At 31.0% G+C, this 16,940-nt stretch overlaps 1 protein-coding gene across 1 annotated transcript; it reads right to left on the bottom strand.

Annotated features, from left to right (window-relative positions):
• Positions 1-1,067: 1,067 nt before the first annotated feature.
• On the bottom strand, positions 1,068-15,766 carry LOC145738837 (uncharacterized). Its single transcript, XM_081993927.1, has 3 exons — positions 15,605-15,766; positions 12,170-12,433; positions 1,068-1,695 (listed from the first exon to the last, which is right to left on the bottom strand). Coding segments are annotated over exons 1-3 (345 nt in total). The 5' UTR covers positions 15,684-15,766; the 3' UTR covers positions 1,068-1,693.
• Between the last annotated feature and the right edge of the window lie 1,174 nt (positions 15,767-16,940).

Raw genomic sequence — 16,940 nt, 5'->3', positions numbered from 1 at the left:
ATTAATGCATTATTTTTTTATTATATATATTTTTAAATTCATTAACAATACATTTTTTATTAGATATATGTTTGAGCGTAAATAGTGTAGACACCTTAAACAACCCTGTTTTGTACCAATCTAGATGAATGCTCATCGAATTTTTTGAATAAGAAGAAACAATTTTTCTGTCAATTCGATCTCCATGAAAATATACACCTAAAAAGTTTACTGCAGTTAACTGTAGTAAATGGCAATTTAGCTTGAAGATTTAGCTATTAGGATAAATAATTAAAATCAGAATACATTTTTATTGTAAAGTACCTGTGATACCTTACACATATTTAAAACCCCAAAAAACCTTTGAGACACTTTGTATTTAACTCTAAATTAAAAATTCTTATTTACTAACTTAGATATTTGGATTTACAAAATTGGCGTCATGTTTATAATTTAAACCACTAAAAACTAAAATAGAAACTTTTTTCTAGTATACAACAACAGTCAATATGAGATTTCAGCAATTAAAATTTTGAATAAAAATATATTTAACAAATGTTGCAAAATTATCTCGACTATAACTACTCATACAGTTATTTTAGTTCTTAACGCCATTTTTTTAGATACAAATATCTCAAAAACCGCTTTTTAAAGAAAATACGTTACAGCATTTTTAATAAGTATATTAATTAATTATTAAATAAGTATTTTTAATTTGGAGTTTCAGAGTTTCAGAGTGTCTCAAAAAACTTACGGCCTTTGTAAGGTAGCACAGGTGGCGCCCTATAGTCTATTTAAAAACTGGAAGGAGTGAATATGAATTTGGTTGGCAATAATGATCGAATGTGATTGGTCAGTTGGCGGTATGATTTACACAGCAGAAATCATAGCCGTTTTCTAAGAGTGATTTTGGATCCAAAAATTCAAAAGTCACGTGACCACCATGTGATTTTAAAATTATGATGTCATGTGATTTTTAGATCATAACTTATGTCATTGTCACTCCAACTCACAAATCAAATCTAGGGATTTTCATCACTCCTCCTAGTTTTTAAATGGACTATAAGTCTCACAAACAAAAACAAAACCAGATTTTAATTATTTACTTTACAAAATCTTCTCTAGCCAAATTTTTAAGTATAACTTAAAAATGTCTGAATAATCAATCAGTCGTTGAAAAGCACAAATTAAATCTAATTTCCATTTTAGAGAGTGATTTTTTAGCGTCAAACAGGCTGGTAACGATTTCAATTATTTAAAGAACTAGAGGACTTTTTTGGTTTTCTGCATAAGATACCAATTTTATAATATTCGTTTAGAACAAAAGGTGAGAACCATTGGTTTTGCCTGTTGTCATTGTAGCAAGAAATGTCAATTTGTTGCCATCATCGCTGCTGCTGGTATAAGAAATCGTCAGGAAATTTTAGTTTGAAAACTTCTTGACATTTTGAGAAATTTCTGTGATTTTTTTAACTTTCCCATTTGATGTTTAAAAAATATGAAACTTTAAACTCCTTGAAGTTCTTTAAATAACTCAACTCTCAACCTAAGTTTATTTTTTAAACTGACCTAATCTTTCCTCTGCCTGACACTGAGTTAAAAAATCACTCAGTATAAAGTATTCTATAAATGTGTATGTAAAACTAGTGGTCGATGTTTAGTGGCTCTGATGGCAGCTTCTGGTTAGAACTAATTGTATTGTAGTAATACTGGATCCTGAAAACAAAGCTAATATCATTTTGATGAATTGCAGTTAACATAGTAACATAATCTAAATTTGCCAAACTTACTTCATGTAAAACATTGTTCAAAGTATGATAATTTGTAACAAGTATTGTCTGAGTTAGCTGACGTTTGGGCATGTCTAATAATGATAATGTACACCCCCAGAACTGGAGCAAATAAATTTTTGCATTTTTGTTTTTAAGTTCGTTCATTAATCGTGGACTCGCTATCAGAATTATCCGACAGCAATATTAATGAGTCGCAGCCGTATTTCTGGCTGGCTAACAGATATTTTCCCCCCTTCCTGCCAGTAGGTTTACTATATTGTTATGGTTACATATTTGCTAATTTATATTACCGTAACCCTGAGTGTTTGTTACACCAAATCGAACTAAATAGTCTTGCATAAACCCTAATTTCCCTAACTTCCAGCTTGCGCTCTGTAATTTTTTCTTTTCTAAATTGCTTCATTTAAGAAATACGTGGGGTTTGTTTTACAAATCGATGTAATATTTCGGAAATTTATGTTTTTATTTCGAAGAGACTGCTTTCAATGCGCGTCTGATTTAATTCAATTTCCAGGGTCTGGTTTTTGCAATAAAAATAGCATTTCTTCTTTAGTACCAGTCTAGAATTTTAACCGATCGAAATAAACATAGCGTTTCTAGGATGCTGCTTCGTGTAGTTTTATCCAAATCTTGCGGGTTTACCAACTTTAAGTGCTAATTAGATTTGAAACTTTGGTAATTTTAGGTATGGCATTACCGTAATTAATACGCAAAGTTTGGGTCCTTATGCGAACTTTTAAAATAACTCCAATTAGGGCAAATTGGCTTAAGACAAAGGTGTCTATATTAAATGCTTGTTGTACATGTTTAAATTTTATATTGGTACTTAAAACCCTATTTCATAAGTATTGCAGGCCAGATTTCAATTGACGTATAATACAATTTGTTAACGGCAATTATTAGGTGTAAACATTAACACCTAAAATAAACGTCCCCCCATTTAAATAGTCCACCACATCCATATTAACCGATCTTCAGCAAACAAGATATATGCGTCCTGTTTATCAATGCAGCAGCATGCTTCAACTTAAATATTGACACTCGGTAATCAGAATGCCTATTGCCTAATCAGTGGAGTTTACTGTTTACGAGAGTGTTTCGGAAAAATCAATATCAACCCCGCAATTTGGCTTGGCACCCACTCAAAAATGCGGTATTTGCTTTAGTTCTTAATATACTGTTCTGTCAATGCTATAAATAATAAGCGGCCAATCCATCATCTTTGGAAGTTAGTGATATAAATAGTTTTCACGTGAAAGGTGACTAAATTATAGTTGTGTAATTGAATCATCTGATAACTGTCCTGATTCCCCCATTACAAAAATAATAACTGACTCAAACTTTTGTTCGTTTTTTTGACTGTCATTAGAACAAGTGGCTTGCCGAAAACAGTTTTATTCTCGTGCCCGATAATCGCAAAGCATTTTTCACTTCCGGTGCGCCTTTTGTAACTGGAAAAACATCTTTTGTTAGATGGAAGATTTGAATTCAAAGAGAGTGAGATGTGTTACGATTTTGAAACTCACTTTTCCTATAGTAGCTGAAATCCACCTCATATATTTTCCTGCCCTAGTTTTTTTGAACAAAATGCTCAAATGAAAAAGTCAGATGTTCACATTATTCACAAATGCTTCATACAGCTTTGTTTCCAAAACGAATCTGTTGACAGTTGAAACTTAATAAGCGAAATACAGCCTGTCCAATAAGGATAATTCTAAAACTAATTTCAATTCAATTAAAAGATCAAAAAACTGATTATTTCTTTAACATTAATGGTGGATTTAAACTATTTTTAAAATATCTTATTTGATGTTCTTCCAGTTTATTTTTATATAGTTAATATCCAATAATAATTTTTGTAAACGTTTGGCAAAAATGTTACTTAAACCCTTTTGCCTCTAACCACACAACTTTTGATATTTCAAATTTACTTCTTCCAGAAATTAAATGAAAAGTTTGGCTTTGCAATAATTCAGGCATGCAAATTTGGACGAGTGGTTTCAGCGTTTTGAACTCACACTAAACCTTCACAAAGCGAAAAAACTACAGTTTATTAGACTCTAAAACACCTTTTCCACCAAGAAATTACATTCAAATCAACGTTGCCAAAGCCATAACTCTTGATTGAGTCATTTTGGCAACGTCCAAAAGCCAAACAAGCTTTTAATTCGTGTGGGAGGAAACTTTGACAAACTGAACTAGCTATGACGTTTAATGACAGGGTATAGTCACCTGACAGCTGTCAAAACTCATGAAACAGTGCCATAATACTATAAAACGTCAAATAGTCGCGTATTTTTAATGAATTACGCCTCAACTCTGTTAAATAACAGTATAAGACATTAAATTTGACAGTTATGATTTACATTTAATTGCACTTCACAGCGTAGTTTATAGTCAGGTGACACTTATTATAATTATAATAACAGGTACCTTGTATTTACACCTCAATAGAGCCCCTAATTTGACATTTGTGAAGCTAGGTGACCCTTTAATATCTTTCTTACGTCACCTGACAGCTGTCAACTGTTCAAAACTCAGTCAGAGCTAATACGCAGATTAGTTGTATCTCTTTAATAAATCGCATTGCAAGTTGTATTTATAGCTCCATAGAGTTAAATTTAAGAGTTGTGACATTAACAGACACTTTAAAGCGTTTTTCACAACAACTGTCAGAAATTCCGTATCGCAAATTTAGCAATCCAAAACAGTTCTACCGCTTGGATAAATCACACAGCTATGAAGCAAAATTTGACAGTTGTACAAAGAAACATTTTATACTTTCAGGCCACTGGTGAGTGAGTTTTGACAGTTATAACAGCTGCCACGTGACGTAATAAAAATATGAAAGGGTTCCTTAACGTCAAAACTGTCAAATTTGGCTCCATGAAGTTGTAAAGACTACTTACAGTGAGGTTCCCCTAAGAAACACATCTACTTGACATAATATAATTTCCAAATAGTTTATCAATGCATGTTTGACAGTTGTGACATTTGGCTATCTGTTTCTGACTTATTTTGGTCCAGTACGAATGTGCCAACTGTCAAAATTATTTACATAAATCTATAAAAGTAGAACACACTTGAAAAATAGTAAAAGTTGTTTGAACTACGTTGAATGCATTCTATACCTCCATCAGTGCATTTTCCGACTGTCACTTTCAGATGATTTTTGGTCTGTTTTAACTTGGAAACTATCAAGTTCATAAAGGTATAAAATAACGAAACACACCTGAAAAGTACTGTGATCAGTTTGAATAAAATTAAAAGCATTTTATAGCTTCATGGCTCATTTTGACTGGTCTGACTTTTTGCTATTTCTGAGTGTGCATGAGACAACAATGTCAAAATCCTTTTTAGAAAGCTTTAACACTCTTAAAATCTAGTCAAGTCAGTATAAACAGTATCGGATCCATTTTATAGCTTCATTAGTAGAGTTTTGACAGTTCTGATATTTGACTGCCAGTGTCAGCTGGTTTTTGGTCGATTCTGAACCTGGAAACTATCAAATTCAATTCCATAAAGGTATAAAATAAGGAAACATGCTTGAAAATTATTAAGATCAGTTTAAATTGAGAATTCCATTACCTAAATAAATTGTTGCTTTTCATGTGCATTTATTACATTTTCTTCATCATTCTTTTAAATCTTTCTCTATCTCTCTCTCTCAGACATTTTCTCAGAAAATGAATTTCTTAGAATTTTCCATCTCTAGTTGGCAAAAACATTCCTAATTTTGTTTGCTTCAATTATAATAAAAGATTATACATATGTATGTTAGTTATGTACGCATTTGCTAGTTATTATGAATAAAATGTTAAAAAACAAAATTAGTTTTTTTCAAATACACTTTACTAGTAACGCTAATTCAGTAATATGACCTGTAATACAGATGCTAATAATAATGGTGGAATAATGAAAATAATTTGTTTTTAAACACATTTTTGTTTACAAAATTCGATGTTTGTAAGTGTAAATTGGCATGTAACGAATGAGTGTTTCAGCTGGATTTGCTATTACAATTCTTATAAATGGTAAGCTAAATTAGGCCTTCTTAATGTAAATTTGTATTCCATATTATTTTCATTATTATTATTTTCCAAGGAAGATGCTATCAAGTAATATGACCAGTAGTGGAGATAATATATTTTTTGCCATTGCAATTAATATAAGATACTAATTATTGTAACGATTTGCACCCTGTACATAAATTTAATACTTTTGTAACTATTTGGATTGCCTTTTGACATAATTCAGTTCAAAGTTAATTCTAGTTTTAGCTCCAAAAACCTTTATTTGAAGAGTTATAACATGAATTACCACATCAACCAACATATAGGATATGTAAAAAAAGTATTGCACCCCCCAGAGGCTTTGTAATACATTTTTTTAGGGCCTTTTGGACCATCTCCCCAAAAATCTTGGAGATTAAATTGACGACCAGAAGATAAAGATTTCATCAGGATATAAAAATAATAAAAGAGCGATATCAAAGACTATGGCACTATCATATGATGGTCTCAACGTTTCAGAGGGGCTGCCTTTTAAACACCAAGCAGGGTGGAAAATTCGATTTGTTTTTTACTCTTTCTGTGCTATTATTTAATAAGGTTTTTGATTATGATATGAACTTTCTTGTTAAAATTAAACATCACATAATAGTGCTGCTTAATAGGAGTTTTTCTTGTTTTTCTGGGGAGGCCAAAACAAGATAACAAAGATGTTACTGTATACCAAACTTTACAAAATAAGAGATTGTTAACATAAACTCTTTTAATAATTAATCCAATTTTTATTTTTATTTTGACTGTCAGACTTGTTTTCACTTTGAGACTTTGCACTGCAGAATTTCAATTACGTTGAACTAAAAATCATTTAGAAATAAAAACAATAATTTCCACTGTTTCACTTAAAATCAACTGAATAATTTCGACCTTTAAAAGTCCAGGATTATATTTAGCTGGCAGGAAACGAGAGAAAATGTTGAATAAATCTTTTTAAGTTATTTGGAAATAGAATTTAGCAGAAAATTAAATGTTTTTCTACTGCGGTAGTTAATTGTATAAAAGCAGAATATCTGGATTTACAACATTTAGTTTGCAATGGGTAAACAAAGTTATTATAAAGCTAAGAAATTCTTATAGTACAGATTCTACCAAAAGTAGAGAAAATTTAATTAATTAAATTAAAATTACTACATAATTAGGTTAGGTTATCTGCATAAATAGTCAATTGTTGTTAACTTTTAGAGCTAACCTAACCTTAAAAATCATGTAGATAAGTTTGTAATTTGCGTGAAACAAACCAATGAACGAATGAGGTTTTAACTAAATTGAGTCTTATTAACAATAAATGAGAAGTTATAAAAACTGATTTTCAATATAACTCTAGTTCTTCGAAACTGTGTTAAGACTCCATTGTGTATGGTTCAATTAAGTTCTGAAACTTCAGTTTAACTGAGACGTGTAAAAGTAGCCTTTAACGGTTTAGTAATGTCCGTCTTATAAGTCAGTTTTACGCAGTTCAGTCAAACTTATTGTTCCTGCATTTCAAAATTTACAAACATCATGTCAATAAGAACGAATTTATGGTAAAACTAATCAAGGTCTAAACGATATTTACCATTGCAACAATTTATGAGTTTTACATTCTTCTGTTTTGCTCTTCTTCTTGTTTTTATACAGGGTGTCCTGATTTACACTTGCGTACTTTTAACAGCGTATTCTACATCAAAAAGTAATGCTAGTATGCTATATAAACTCCTTTAAGGAATACATACAGGGTGTTAAAAATGAGGATGATGATGAATAAAAAAAACGTGGATGGATTATGTCATTTTCGTGAAAAACGTTTCCTAAGGAAGATACAGTTCTCCAAATTTCAAAAATTTCAGTAGAAAATGCAAAGCAAAGTAAAAAACTTTAAAATTTAGTCTTCAAGTCAATTTTCATGAACCTCATTCCAATATCCTGTATTTAAGACTATTTTCAAGACTAAACTATTGAAATTTGTCTTCAAATTGTGACAACTTACTTCAAATGCAAATTGTATGCTTCTAATATCACTTTTCATTTGTATCGGAGTCACTTTCAAGGTTTAAATGTGTAAAGTTGTAGTCAAAAATCGTAGAAAAGTAGTTTTTCATGTTTACAAGTCAATTTTCAATACTAAAATCATTCAATTTGTCTGAAAACTATGAAAACTGGTTACAAAACCAATTTTTATGCCTCTCAAGTCAATTTTCACCGTTTCAAAGTCAATTTTTAAGATTAAAGTCTACTTTGAAAATTGGCTACAAAAACAATTTTTAAGCGTCTTAAGTCAATTTTTGGGCTGTTTTTGGGTCTTTGAACGTAATAACTCAATTATCTCTTAAGTTTCAAATCAGAATTTTATAAGAGATACTTTATTTTTCAAATTGAACAACGCAATTGAAAGAAATTGTCGTTTTTGAAAAATATCACTTGTACAATAAGTATTAATTTCATAAGTACTTTAAAATTGTTCCAACAGTTTTTAAACTGATATTTGAAGAACTGTATTTTCTTTAAGAAGCATTTTTCAGGAAAATGACATAATGCATGTTATTATTTGATGGGCTCCCCTGTACAGGACTTGTATAGTAAACTAGCATTAATGGTGTAATTCTGGATCTGATCAAACTATCAACTCTAGAACTTTAGATACAATTACTCGTATAACTACAACAGTTTTGATATTCCAATAAATTTATGTAAAAAAAACTTATATCAATATTTAAAGGAACTTGTTAGTAAAACTAAAAGTTTTTGCACGAAATTCAAACTTAATAAAACTAATTTCATTAAAACATTCGCCAGTAAAAGGCAAATAATGATTACTTTAGTCCCCGAGGTTAAAAAGTTTGAATTTGAGCCTCTAAGTGACCCGACTTTCGAGCAATAAAACAGAAGCACATATTTTCTGCTGTATAAATAGTTCTATGCATTTTAAAACGGACGTTTCATTGAGCCATTTAGGTTGCTATCTCGCAAAACAACAGTTTACATCTAAAGGTAGCTTTACTTTGCATTTGCCCGGCATGTTGACATATTTTTCTTCGGCTCGTTATTTACTTACGTTATAATGGAACATCTTTTAGGAACGCGTTTTTCCCTATTCAGTCCTTTTTCGAAGGCGCTCTTTGAATTTAATATTTGACCTATTTCCGATTTTGAACTAAAATAATTTATTGTCTATTGTTCTAGTAAGGAAAAAACGACGGTCTTTTTATGGTTGTGCGTTGGACGCAAATTTGTTACTGTGAATAGCACTTTCCGGCTAGTTATTTGAAAGATCCAATTCTAAGCAACGAACAAGAGCCTCTAACAATATGAGATAATGAAGGGTTTTATCCTTGGTCGAAATAGGTTCGAAAGGGGAAGGGGGGTTAAGATTCGAAAAGCAGTGGTGCAGAGATTCTGCATGCTAATCAGACTCGAATTGGATAAAAGTAGTTTTTGCAAGTTCTCTTTAATTAGTGAGAGTACTGGTGAGTTTGGGGTGAATGCTATTTTTTAGTAGGATTAACGAAGTTGAAAGTGATAATGCAAAGAGGGGCTCCGCCACTGAAATATCGCAAATCCTATCAGTGCCCCTTTGACAAGTCGCACAGATAACTTTGCGACAAAGGGTAGGAAAAACCTAAGTGTAACTAGAAAGGGCTGAAAGTTTCGAAAGATTATGTTAATGTCAGACTTAATGTTATTAGCAGCTAAACGGTTAAATTTAATTTCGTCACGAATGTTGTTTCAAACTACCTTTGTTCCGCTTTAAACTATAGCAAGAAAAATTGGATAATGAAGTTAAGCTACGTTAGTAATTATAAGCGCCGCGAGGTTAACTAGAAGAGATTTAGCAGCGCTTTGTATTGCCAACTAAATAGCTAAATCTGTTAATTTTGGTCTGACAACATAGTATAATTAATAATTAATAGACTCTATTACATACCACAACAAAGTCATGACTCTCTGAAGCAGAAAAAAGAAATATTGCTTAGGTTAAGGGATAACATACCTTAGTTTTCAGTCGAAATGGAGTTAATTAAAAAAAGCAGTTTGGTGCACCCTATCACTTTTTCCTTTTTCCTCCTTAAGGAGGTCCTTAAGGGCAAAAACTTATAATCAAAAATATAATCTTGTAGAAGATGACATTTCCTACAACTTTCCTTATTTACACTTATTTGTATTTCCTTTAATAACGGAGCTACGCTCAGTCGAAATGGAGTTGGTTTTCAAAAAAGTATGACCTTTGTAAATGTCAGAATTTATTTGATCTGAATGAGTTAAATCCGCCACTAAATTTTACTGTTTTTTGACGTTTTGATCTTGAAAATTGACTAAAATTTTTGCAAATAGTTCGGAACGTCAATTTTTACGATATGTGATAGTTTTTCAACGTTTTGACCATGAAAATACAATTGAAAACCATTGGTTAAGCCAATTTTCATGATATTTGACTGATTTTCTACATTTCATCATGAAAATTGCTTGCTTAATCATTTTCATGATATTTCTTGTAAACAATACATACCCAGTAAGCATCTAGTGTGCGACATTGACGTTTGTAGTTCAAATGTAGCTATTACCACTATTATTTTAATTATTTTTTGTTTTCGATTTTTAGCTAATGGGGGCACCTTTTAAAACTAGTCAGGTCTATACAGGGTGTTGCAGAAAAATGTGGCGTGGCAAAGTTGTATTTTTCTAAATCGTACATCCTATATTTTATTGAATTCTGGATAGCTGTATTGTTTATAAGAAAGATTTGTTAAACGAATGACACATGTAGCGTGTGCTATTTTCGAGAAAATGGCGACCAGAAATTGAATTACATGTTCGAAAATATTTTATTTTTTAGTATCAAAGTAAGACAAAAATGACATGCACATTCTTATCTTAACTTGTCATGAACTTTGTAAAAATGCTTTTTGTGATCTTCTTTAGATACATTTTTTTTCCAAAATGTTTCACTTAGGTAACTTCAAATTGGGTTTATTAAATTGCTTATGAAAACACTAAATTAGAAATGAGCAAACCATTTTGCTTAATGTTCAATACATTCTGTAGGTATTCAAGTTAGGTGCGACATTATTTTAACAAATCGTTCTTATAATCAATAGAACTATCCAAAAATGCCATAATATACAGGGTCAAAACATGTGTCAAAGATTTGACAATTTTGACATCAGTATCTGGCTCTGGAAAATATACTGGAACATTGCTAATTTAAACTATGCAGAAAATTAACGGAGTTAGCTATACGTCCATCTAATTTCCTTCCTATCCTAGATAACACACGACCACGAGACAAATTATCAACATTTACATCCCCCAATCCATTTTGAAACTTAATAGCATTATTTGCGAAATCGGTAATAGGTCAATTTGAATTTAGATCGATTTGTTTGAGGTAGATTAACATATATATTGTTAATCAGTTTCTACAAAAGCAAACTGGATACGTTCTGGCTTACACGGCTTTTAATTCCTCTGATTAATTTTCACGGGATTCGACCAGATTAAACGATTTTCTATCTAATTTACCGAGAACCTCATACGTTTGAGCCTGAATAACACTTGGAAAGTTATTTAGGTGAGCGACTTCCAGCCTAATAGCACCGACTTCCAACTCTCCGAATCAGATAGCTGTTAAGTTCCTCGAGTTATATAATAACTTTTAACTTGGCCTCTCTTACCCCTCGCTTAAGAGTTTTACAACCCTCTAAGTTCAAACTTGCTTTTGTTACATTGGTATGGGTTTCGGAAGCAAACAGTGGTTTATTTCAGGAAAATAATCGCTACCGATGTTGTTCCTCCATTAAATAACGCTCGAAAGTTCATTCCAGAAATAAAAGTTTTTCACTAAGAGACAACCAAGTATTTTAACGGCAGTTTAGTTTTAACTCCCGACTATATAACACTTTAAACCTAAAAGCCGGCTTTAAAATTTAAAGGTTAATTAGATATTTTCCAGTGAACGCTCCTCCCTTACGTGGCGTCATAAATTTTTAAACCGCGGAAGAATTTTTCAGAGTTTTTCGTATTAGCCAGTTCCAAGAGTTTTCCGGCAAGAAAAATATCCTTGCTACGAGGAGCGGTTATTTTATTATTAGGATAAATGTGAGTGCACTATACCACTTCCTTAATGCGAGCCACTCAAATATTAAGTTGCCCCGACGCCTTCGAGTTTAAAAATTGTCCTTTAACCTCGATTTTCTTCCATAGCAATTTTTATTTTACGATGCTAAGCCACTTTTAATACCCTTCTAAAACTACCATCGAACTATTAGTTTTCTTTGGAAATTCCAATTCAATTTATAATCACGACAAGAACAGAAAGTTGTTTACTTGAAACACTTCAACAAGTTAATTACTTACATTGCTTAAACAATGTCGAGTTTCCGGAAGAATTAGTTCCGGTTGCAGCCTCGAAGGTTCCGTTTTCACTTTTTTCGTCGTTAACATCTTGAAGAATGAATTTCAAAACGGGCGCTATCACTACCAAGTAAAAGAGAAGGGTCCAACAGAATCCCATACCAAAAATCTGCATCCATGTTAAATTTCTCATGGAAAATCTACGTCGAATCCTTGGGTTATACATCTCTCCCGTTGGACGAATTTCCGCCCGATTCTGTATAGCAGCTGTAATTGATTAATATGTTTTAATGCACCCTTAAAATTTGAGAGTTCTACAAGTGTGTACAGATTTTAAAAATTAACTAATATACAGGCTGTCCAAAAAGTCTGGAATATTGCAAATAGCATAAGGTTGCGTATTGTTATAGTAAATAACAGAGCATAACAAGAGGGTGAAATAAGATTTCTTATTAACTCAAATCTCACACCCTGTATATGACTTGAAATTTTACTCATAAAGTTACTAATTTTTTCTTAGTATTAGCCAATTTTTTTACAGTCAAAATACCATTTTAAGTAGTAGAAAAATTTTATTAACACAATAAACTATCCTTGTAATTCATAAAATTTAAGTTTTGAATAATTAAGTGGGTAATTAAATACAAACTTGTTAGATTTTTTTGTATATCATTCCCTCAAATAAAGTCATATAATGACATTTCGTTGAATTGATCTTTGTGAATAAAGTTACTTTGTGACTGACCTACTTGAAAACCTTATTTGATTCTCACATTTTGCTCTGTTATTTACTATAACAATACACAAACCTTGAGAAAAATTAAATCAATAGTTTTCAAGATATTTGCAATATTCCGGACTTTTTGACAGCCGGTTATAAAAGGTGGTCAATTTAACATGATTTACAAATGTGTTTTTTTGTAAACTATGGTGTACTGCAAAATTAAGTTTATTAACCGTTAATTGTAAGCAGTAATGCCTAAAATAAATTATTAACTAATTTGTTACTTATGCTTCGCAGAAACTGAGTTGAATTTTAGAATGTTGTATTCTACCAGTTCATTAGGCTCAATGCAAGCAAAATTTTGCAAACTTACACTCGAAAAATGTCTGTCGCGAATCCAAAGATATTCTTATTTGAACAATTTGTAATTTGCCAGTAATTTACTGATAATTGTCAAAATAACTCTAATAAATCTCAGAAACACCTCTTGTTTTGAAAACTGTAAAAAAAATGTAATTTTTGCAAATTTTAGACAGTTTTGATTTTTGACATTAGGGACAGATATCACGTGGTTTTTGGAGGATAATTTAGCTAGGCAGTCACGTGACCACTGTCAAAATAACTGTCTGTGTCTGTGTGTGAATCTCAGAAACACGTTTTGTTTCGAATACTGCAAAAAAACTTTTCTAAACCCTGATTTTTGCATCTTTTGAGCACAGTTTGACAGTTTAATAGTCAGGGACAAAATTGCTTGTCAAATCCCAATTGCGAACTGAGAGTTTTATGCACATTTTTAAATTCTTCATTAAATTTCCTATGCACAACATTAAAAAACACTACAAAATTTGATACAGTCAGGGAGAAAAGAGGTGTCAAAGTTTGAACTGCCAGAAACATTGTTCAAAGACAAAATCGCCTAAAAATTTCACTTGAAGTGATAAAATGACTGTTTTAAGTAAATTTTTGGAATCCTCATTAAATTTTCTATTCAATAACATGGAAAAACACTACAAAATTTGGTACAGTCAGGGAGTCAAAGTGTAACTGCCAGAAACACAGTTTGAAAGCACACTCGGGGAAAAAATCGCCTGTAAAACGTGAAAAAAATTAATACACACACCTGGTTATATTAATTTAGAATAGAATATGACCTAACATTGTTTAAACATTGTAAAAACCACCCTTAGTTTTCAGCTATTTTCATACTTCTTCTTACAACACATGATAAAAATAAAAATACAAAATTAACCCAGAGGCAGAATATTCTGAGACCTTAACCTCAAGTTCACGCAAATGACGTAATTATTTACATTTAGTACATTAGCGATGTTTTTTACATTAATTACATTATCTACGTCTGTAAGTAGTTAAATGCAGTATCCATGTATTTGCCCATCCCTCTTGTTGATACTATAAAAAATAGGAAACTGTGAAAACAAAACAATATATTATTGTTCAGTGAGAATAATATTTTTTTCACAGTTTTTCTTAAATATTGACAATCCTTTTTAATTGCTTTCCTATTAAAAAATTGGAGATTTTCCTGACTTGCTTCCTTCACTATTCATTCGTTTCCTTTTTCTATAATTTATTTTTCATACGTTTTTAAAACCATTTTTTGTGCTTTCTTTTTAATTTACTGCCTCCGCATATGTTTCAACTTAATTTCTCATTTTTCTAGACATTGCTCTGCACTGTTACCTGAATACATGAATCATTGTCAAATTGCTTGTCAAATCCCAAGTGTGAACTGAGGAAGTGACAGTTTTATGCACATTTTTGAAATCTTCATTGAATTTCCTATTTATGTGGTTAATGTTTTTTTTTTAAATTGTTGGACTCCTTATATATTTTTTGCTAGCAAACAGCATTTGTTTTTCTGATTTTAATAACACAACACAGTATAAGTTTTACTTCAGTAGTTTATACAAAAAAATAAAAATATGTTTTATGTTTAAAAATTTAGATTTGATATTACGTCATTAAAAACGTGAACTTTTGACTCTTTTTTTAAATTACTTAATTCCTAACCTAACCTATAAAGGTAAAAAAGTTATTCATAACAAAAACAATTTATAGAGACATAAATATTTTGTGGATTTCAAATTCAGTAAAAAACACGAAAAGTATAAGGGAAAATTTATGGAAAACAGTAATGACATAGCTGAATATAAAAGTAGAACTTTTAAAAGAACTTCATAAAGCAGAATAAATTAAGTATGCCCCTAATGTTTGATATGGCTTTAATGGATGGAGGATATATATAAAAAAAATGATGTAAGCTAAATAAAAAGCACTAAAGAATGATTGCTTTCTTTTGAAATTTATTTCGGCTGTACTGACAGAATGATGTTAATATTGAATTTTGGAATATGTATTGAAAATTAATTAAGTAAGACCACGACTAATCAAGCCTTAATCAGAATTAAATTAACTATTCTACAAAAATTCAATCATTATGGAATAAAATTTGGTACTCTTCTCAACTGACTTAAGTGGAAATATGCATCCTCTAATTTTCTTTACTTTACAGGAAATAGGAAAAATTTGTTAAGGAAATTCAACATCCATGTCAAAAAACTAACTTCGATTGTGTCTCGTGAAATATAGATAGAAGTTACTCCCCAACTACAATTGTCATAAACGTTACATAGTTAATTCATGCTATAATTGGTCACCCTGTATATACAAGAAAATTGTTTATTTAAACTTACTGTACATTGCTCTGAACTGACGAGGGTTGTAATTGCCCGACAAAATTTCATCACCATCACTTTCTTCAATTTCAACCATAATTACAAAATTTGCAAAAAAATATTACGTAACTTTAAAATAAAGAAGACGGAACAACAATGCGTGTCTTCGTATGTCAATCGTCGTTTCTGTAGTGGGGTGTCCAGAGTCGAACTTAAAACAATTTTCTTCTAAGTTAGACTTTTCACCAAACTTGTTCCAGCAGTAATAATTCTGCTGCCCAACAGTTTAAGCACAGTATTGGTTAGGCAAAACTGACAGTTAGGCAACAAACATTACTTGCACCCATACCATTTAGAAAAATTGATTGAATACGCCCCTGATGAAATATGCTGATATCTTTCCATATAGGTAACACCTAGTAATTGGCGAATAGAGGCTAACTCCATTATTTTCACATACATATCGATGTTATTGCAACTTTTGCATATTCGTAGTTGCCTTCAACTTCCCATTGGCACGATAAGAAATCGTTAAGTCAGTAAGATCAAGATGTGTTATGACTCAAACTAAACTGAAAATATTTATATGCATGTTAAAGTTGTATATGAAATACCATTTGACTGCAATTTTAAACGTGGAAGATAATTTGTTACCTGAAACTTTTAGACTGGTCACCATTTCAAACTTTTTACTTTTCAAATTACGTTGAAATCTTCGCAAAATTTCAACACTCCAAACTTTCCAGCTAACGAAAAACAAATTACTCTCACATTTGGCTTATAACAAACGTAAAAGTACCAAATAAGCTGTAATCACCTGAAAGCTTCAATTACAAAACAGCGTTCTGCATTTACAAGGGAGTTTCTGTGCGAATGTAGAGAAGCCTAGAAAAGTTCAGCTTTCCAGAAATGAAACTACCCTATAAGAAAAAAGTCCCGTTCAAAATATGGCTTTATTGTAGGCTAGTATTCTACTTGTAATTTCAATAAAGTGGAAAAAATCTCCAATTCTATTAATGTTACTACGTTTTACTGCTCTTTACTGTCCACACAGTAATAAAAAAAAATTATCGACCAGTTTGGTATTTCTGGCCAAAAACTTCTTATTTTTCATAAAAATTAAAAATAAAACTCATTAAAATAAAGCTTATAAGGAAAACATTCATTGTTTATGTAAATTATTATTTGACTTGTTATTTAGTCTTTTGTATACTGTACTCTTGATTGTACACTTGATTCATGGTTATAATATTTTATAATTTCTATGTAGCTCTGACTATATTAATTCATATACAATTCAAAAATTTGTTTTCCTAATTTCCTTTTAACTAAAATACGGTTTGGTTTTGGTTAC

Source organism: Ips typographus, linkage group LG16 (assembly GCF_016097725.1).
Source record: "Ips typographus isolate SLU linkage group LG16, UJ_Ityp_2.0, whole genome shotgun sequence".
Taxonomy (NCBI): Eukaryota; Metazoa; Arthropoda; class Insecta; order Coleoptera; family Curculionidae; genus Ips; species Ips typographus.
This window is presented reverse-complemented; position numbering and strand designations above follow the sequence as displayed.

Bases quoted from the DNA above. Each gene is read 5' to 3' on its own strand.
- LOC145738837 (XM_081993927.1), bottom strand. From the start codon at position 15,683: ATGGTTGAAATTGAAGAAAGTGATGGTGATGAAATTTTGTCGGGCAAT. The intron at 12,434-15,604 runs GTAAGTTTAAAT...AATCAATTACAG, and splicing joins TCAGTTCAGAGCAATGTACA to CTGCTATACAGAATCGGGCG.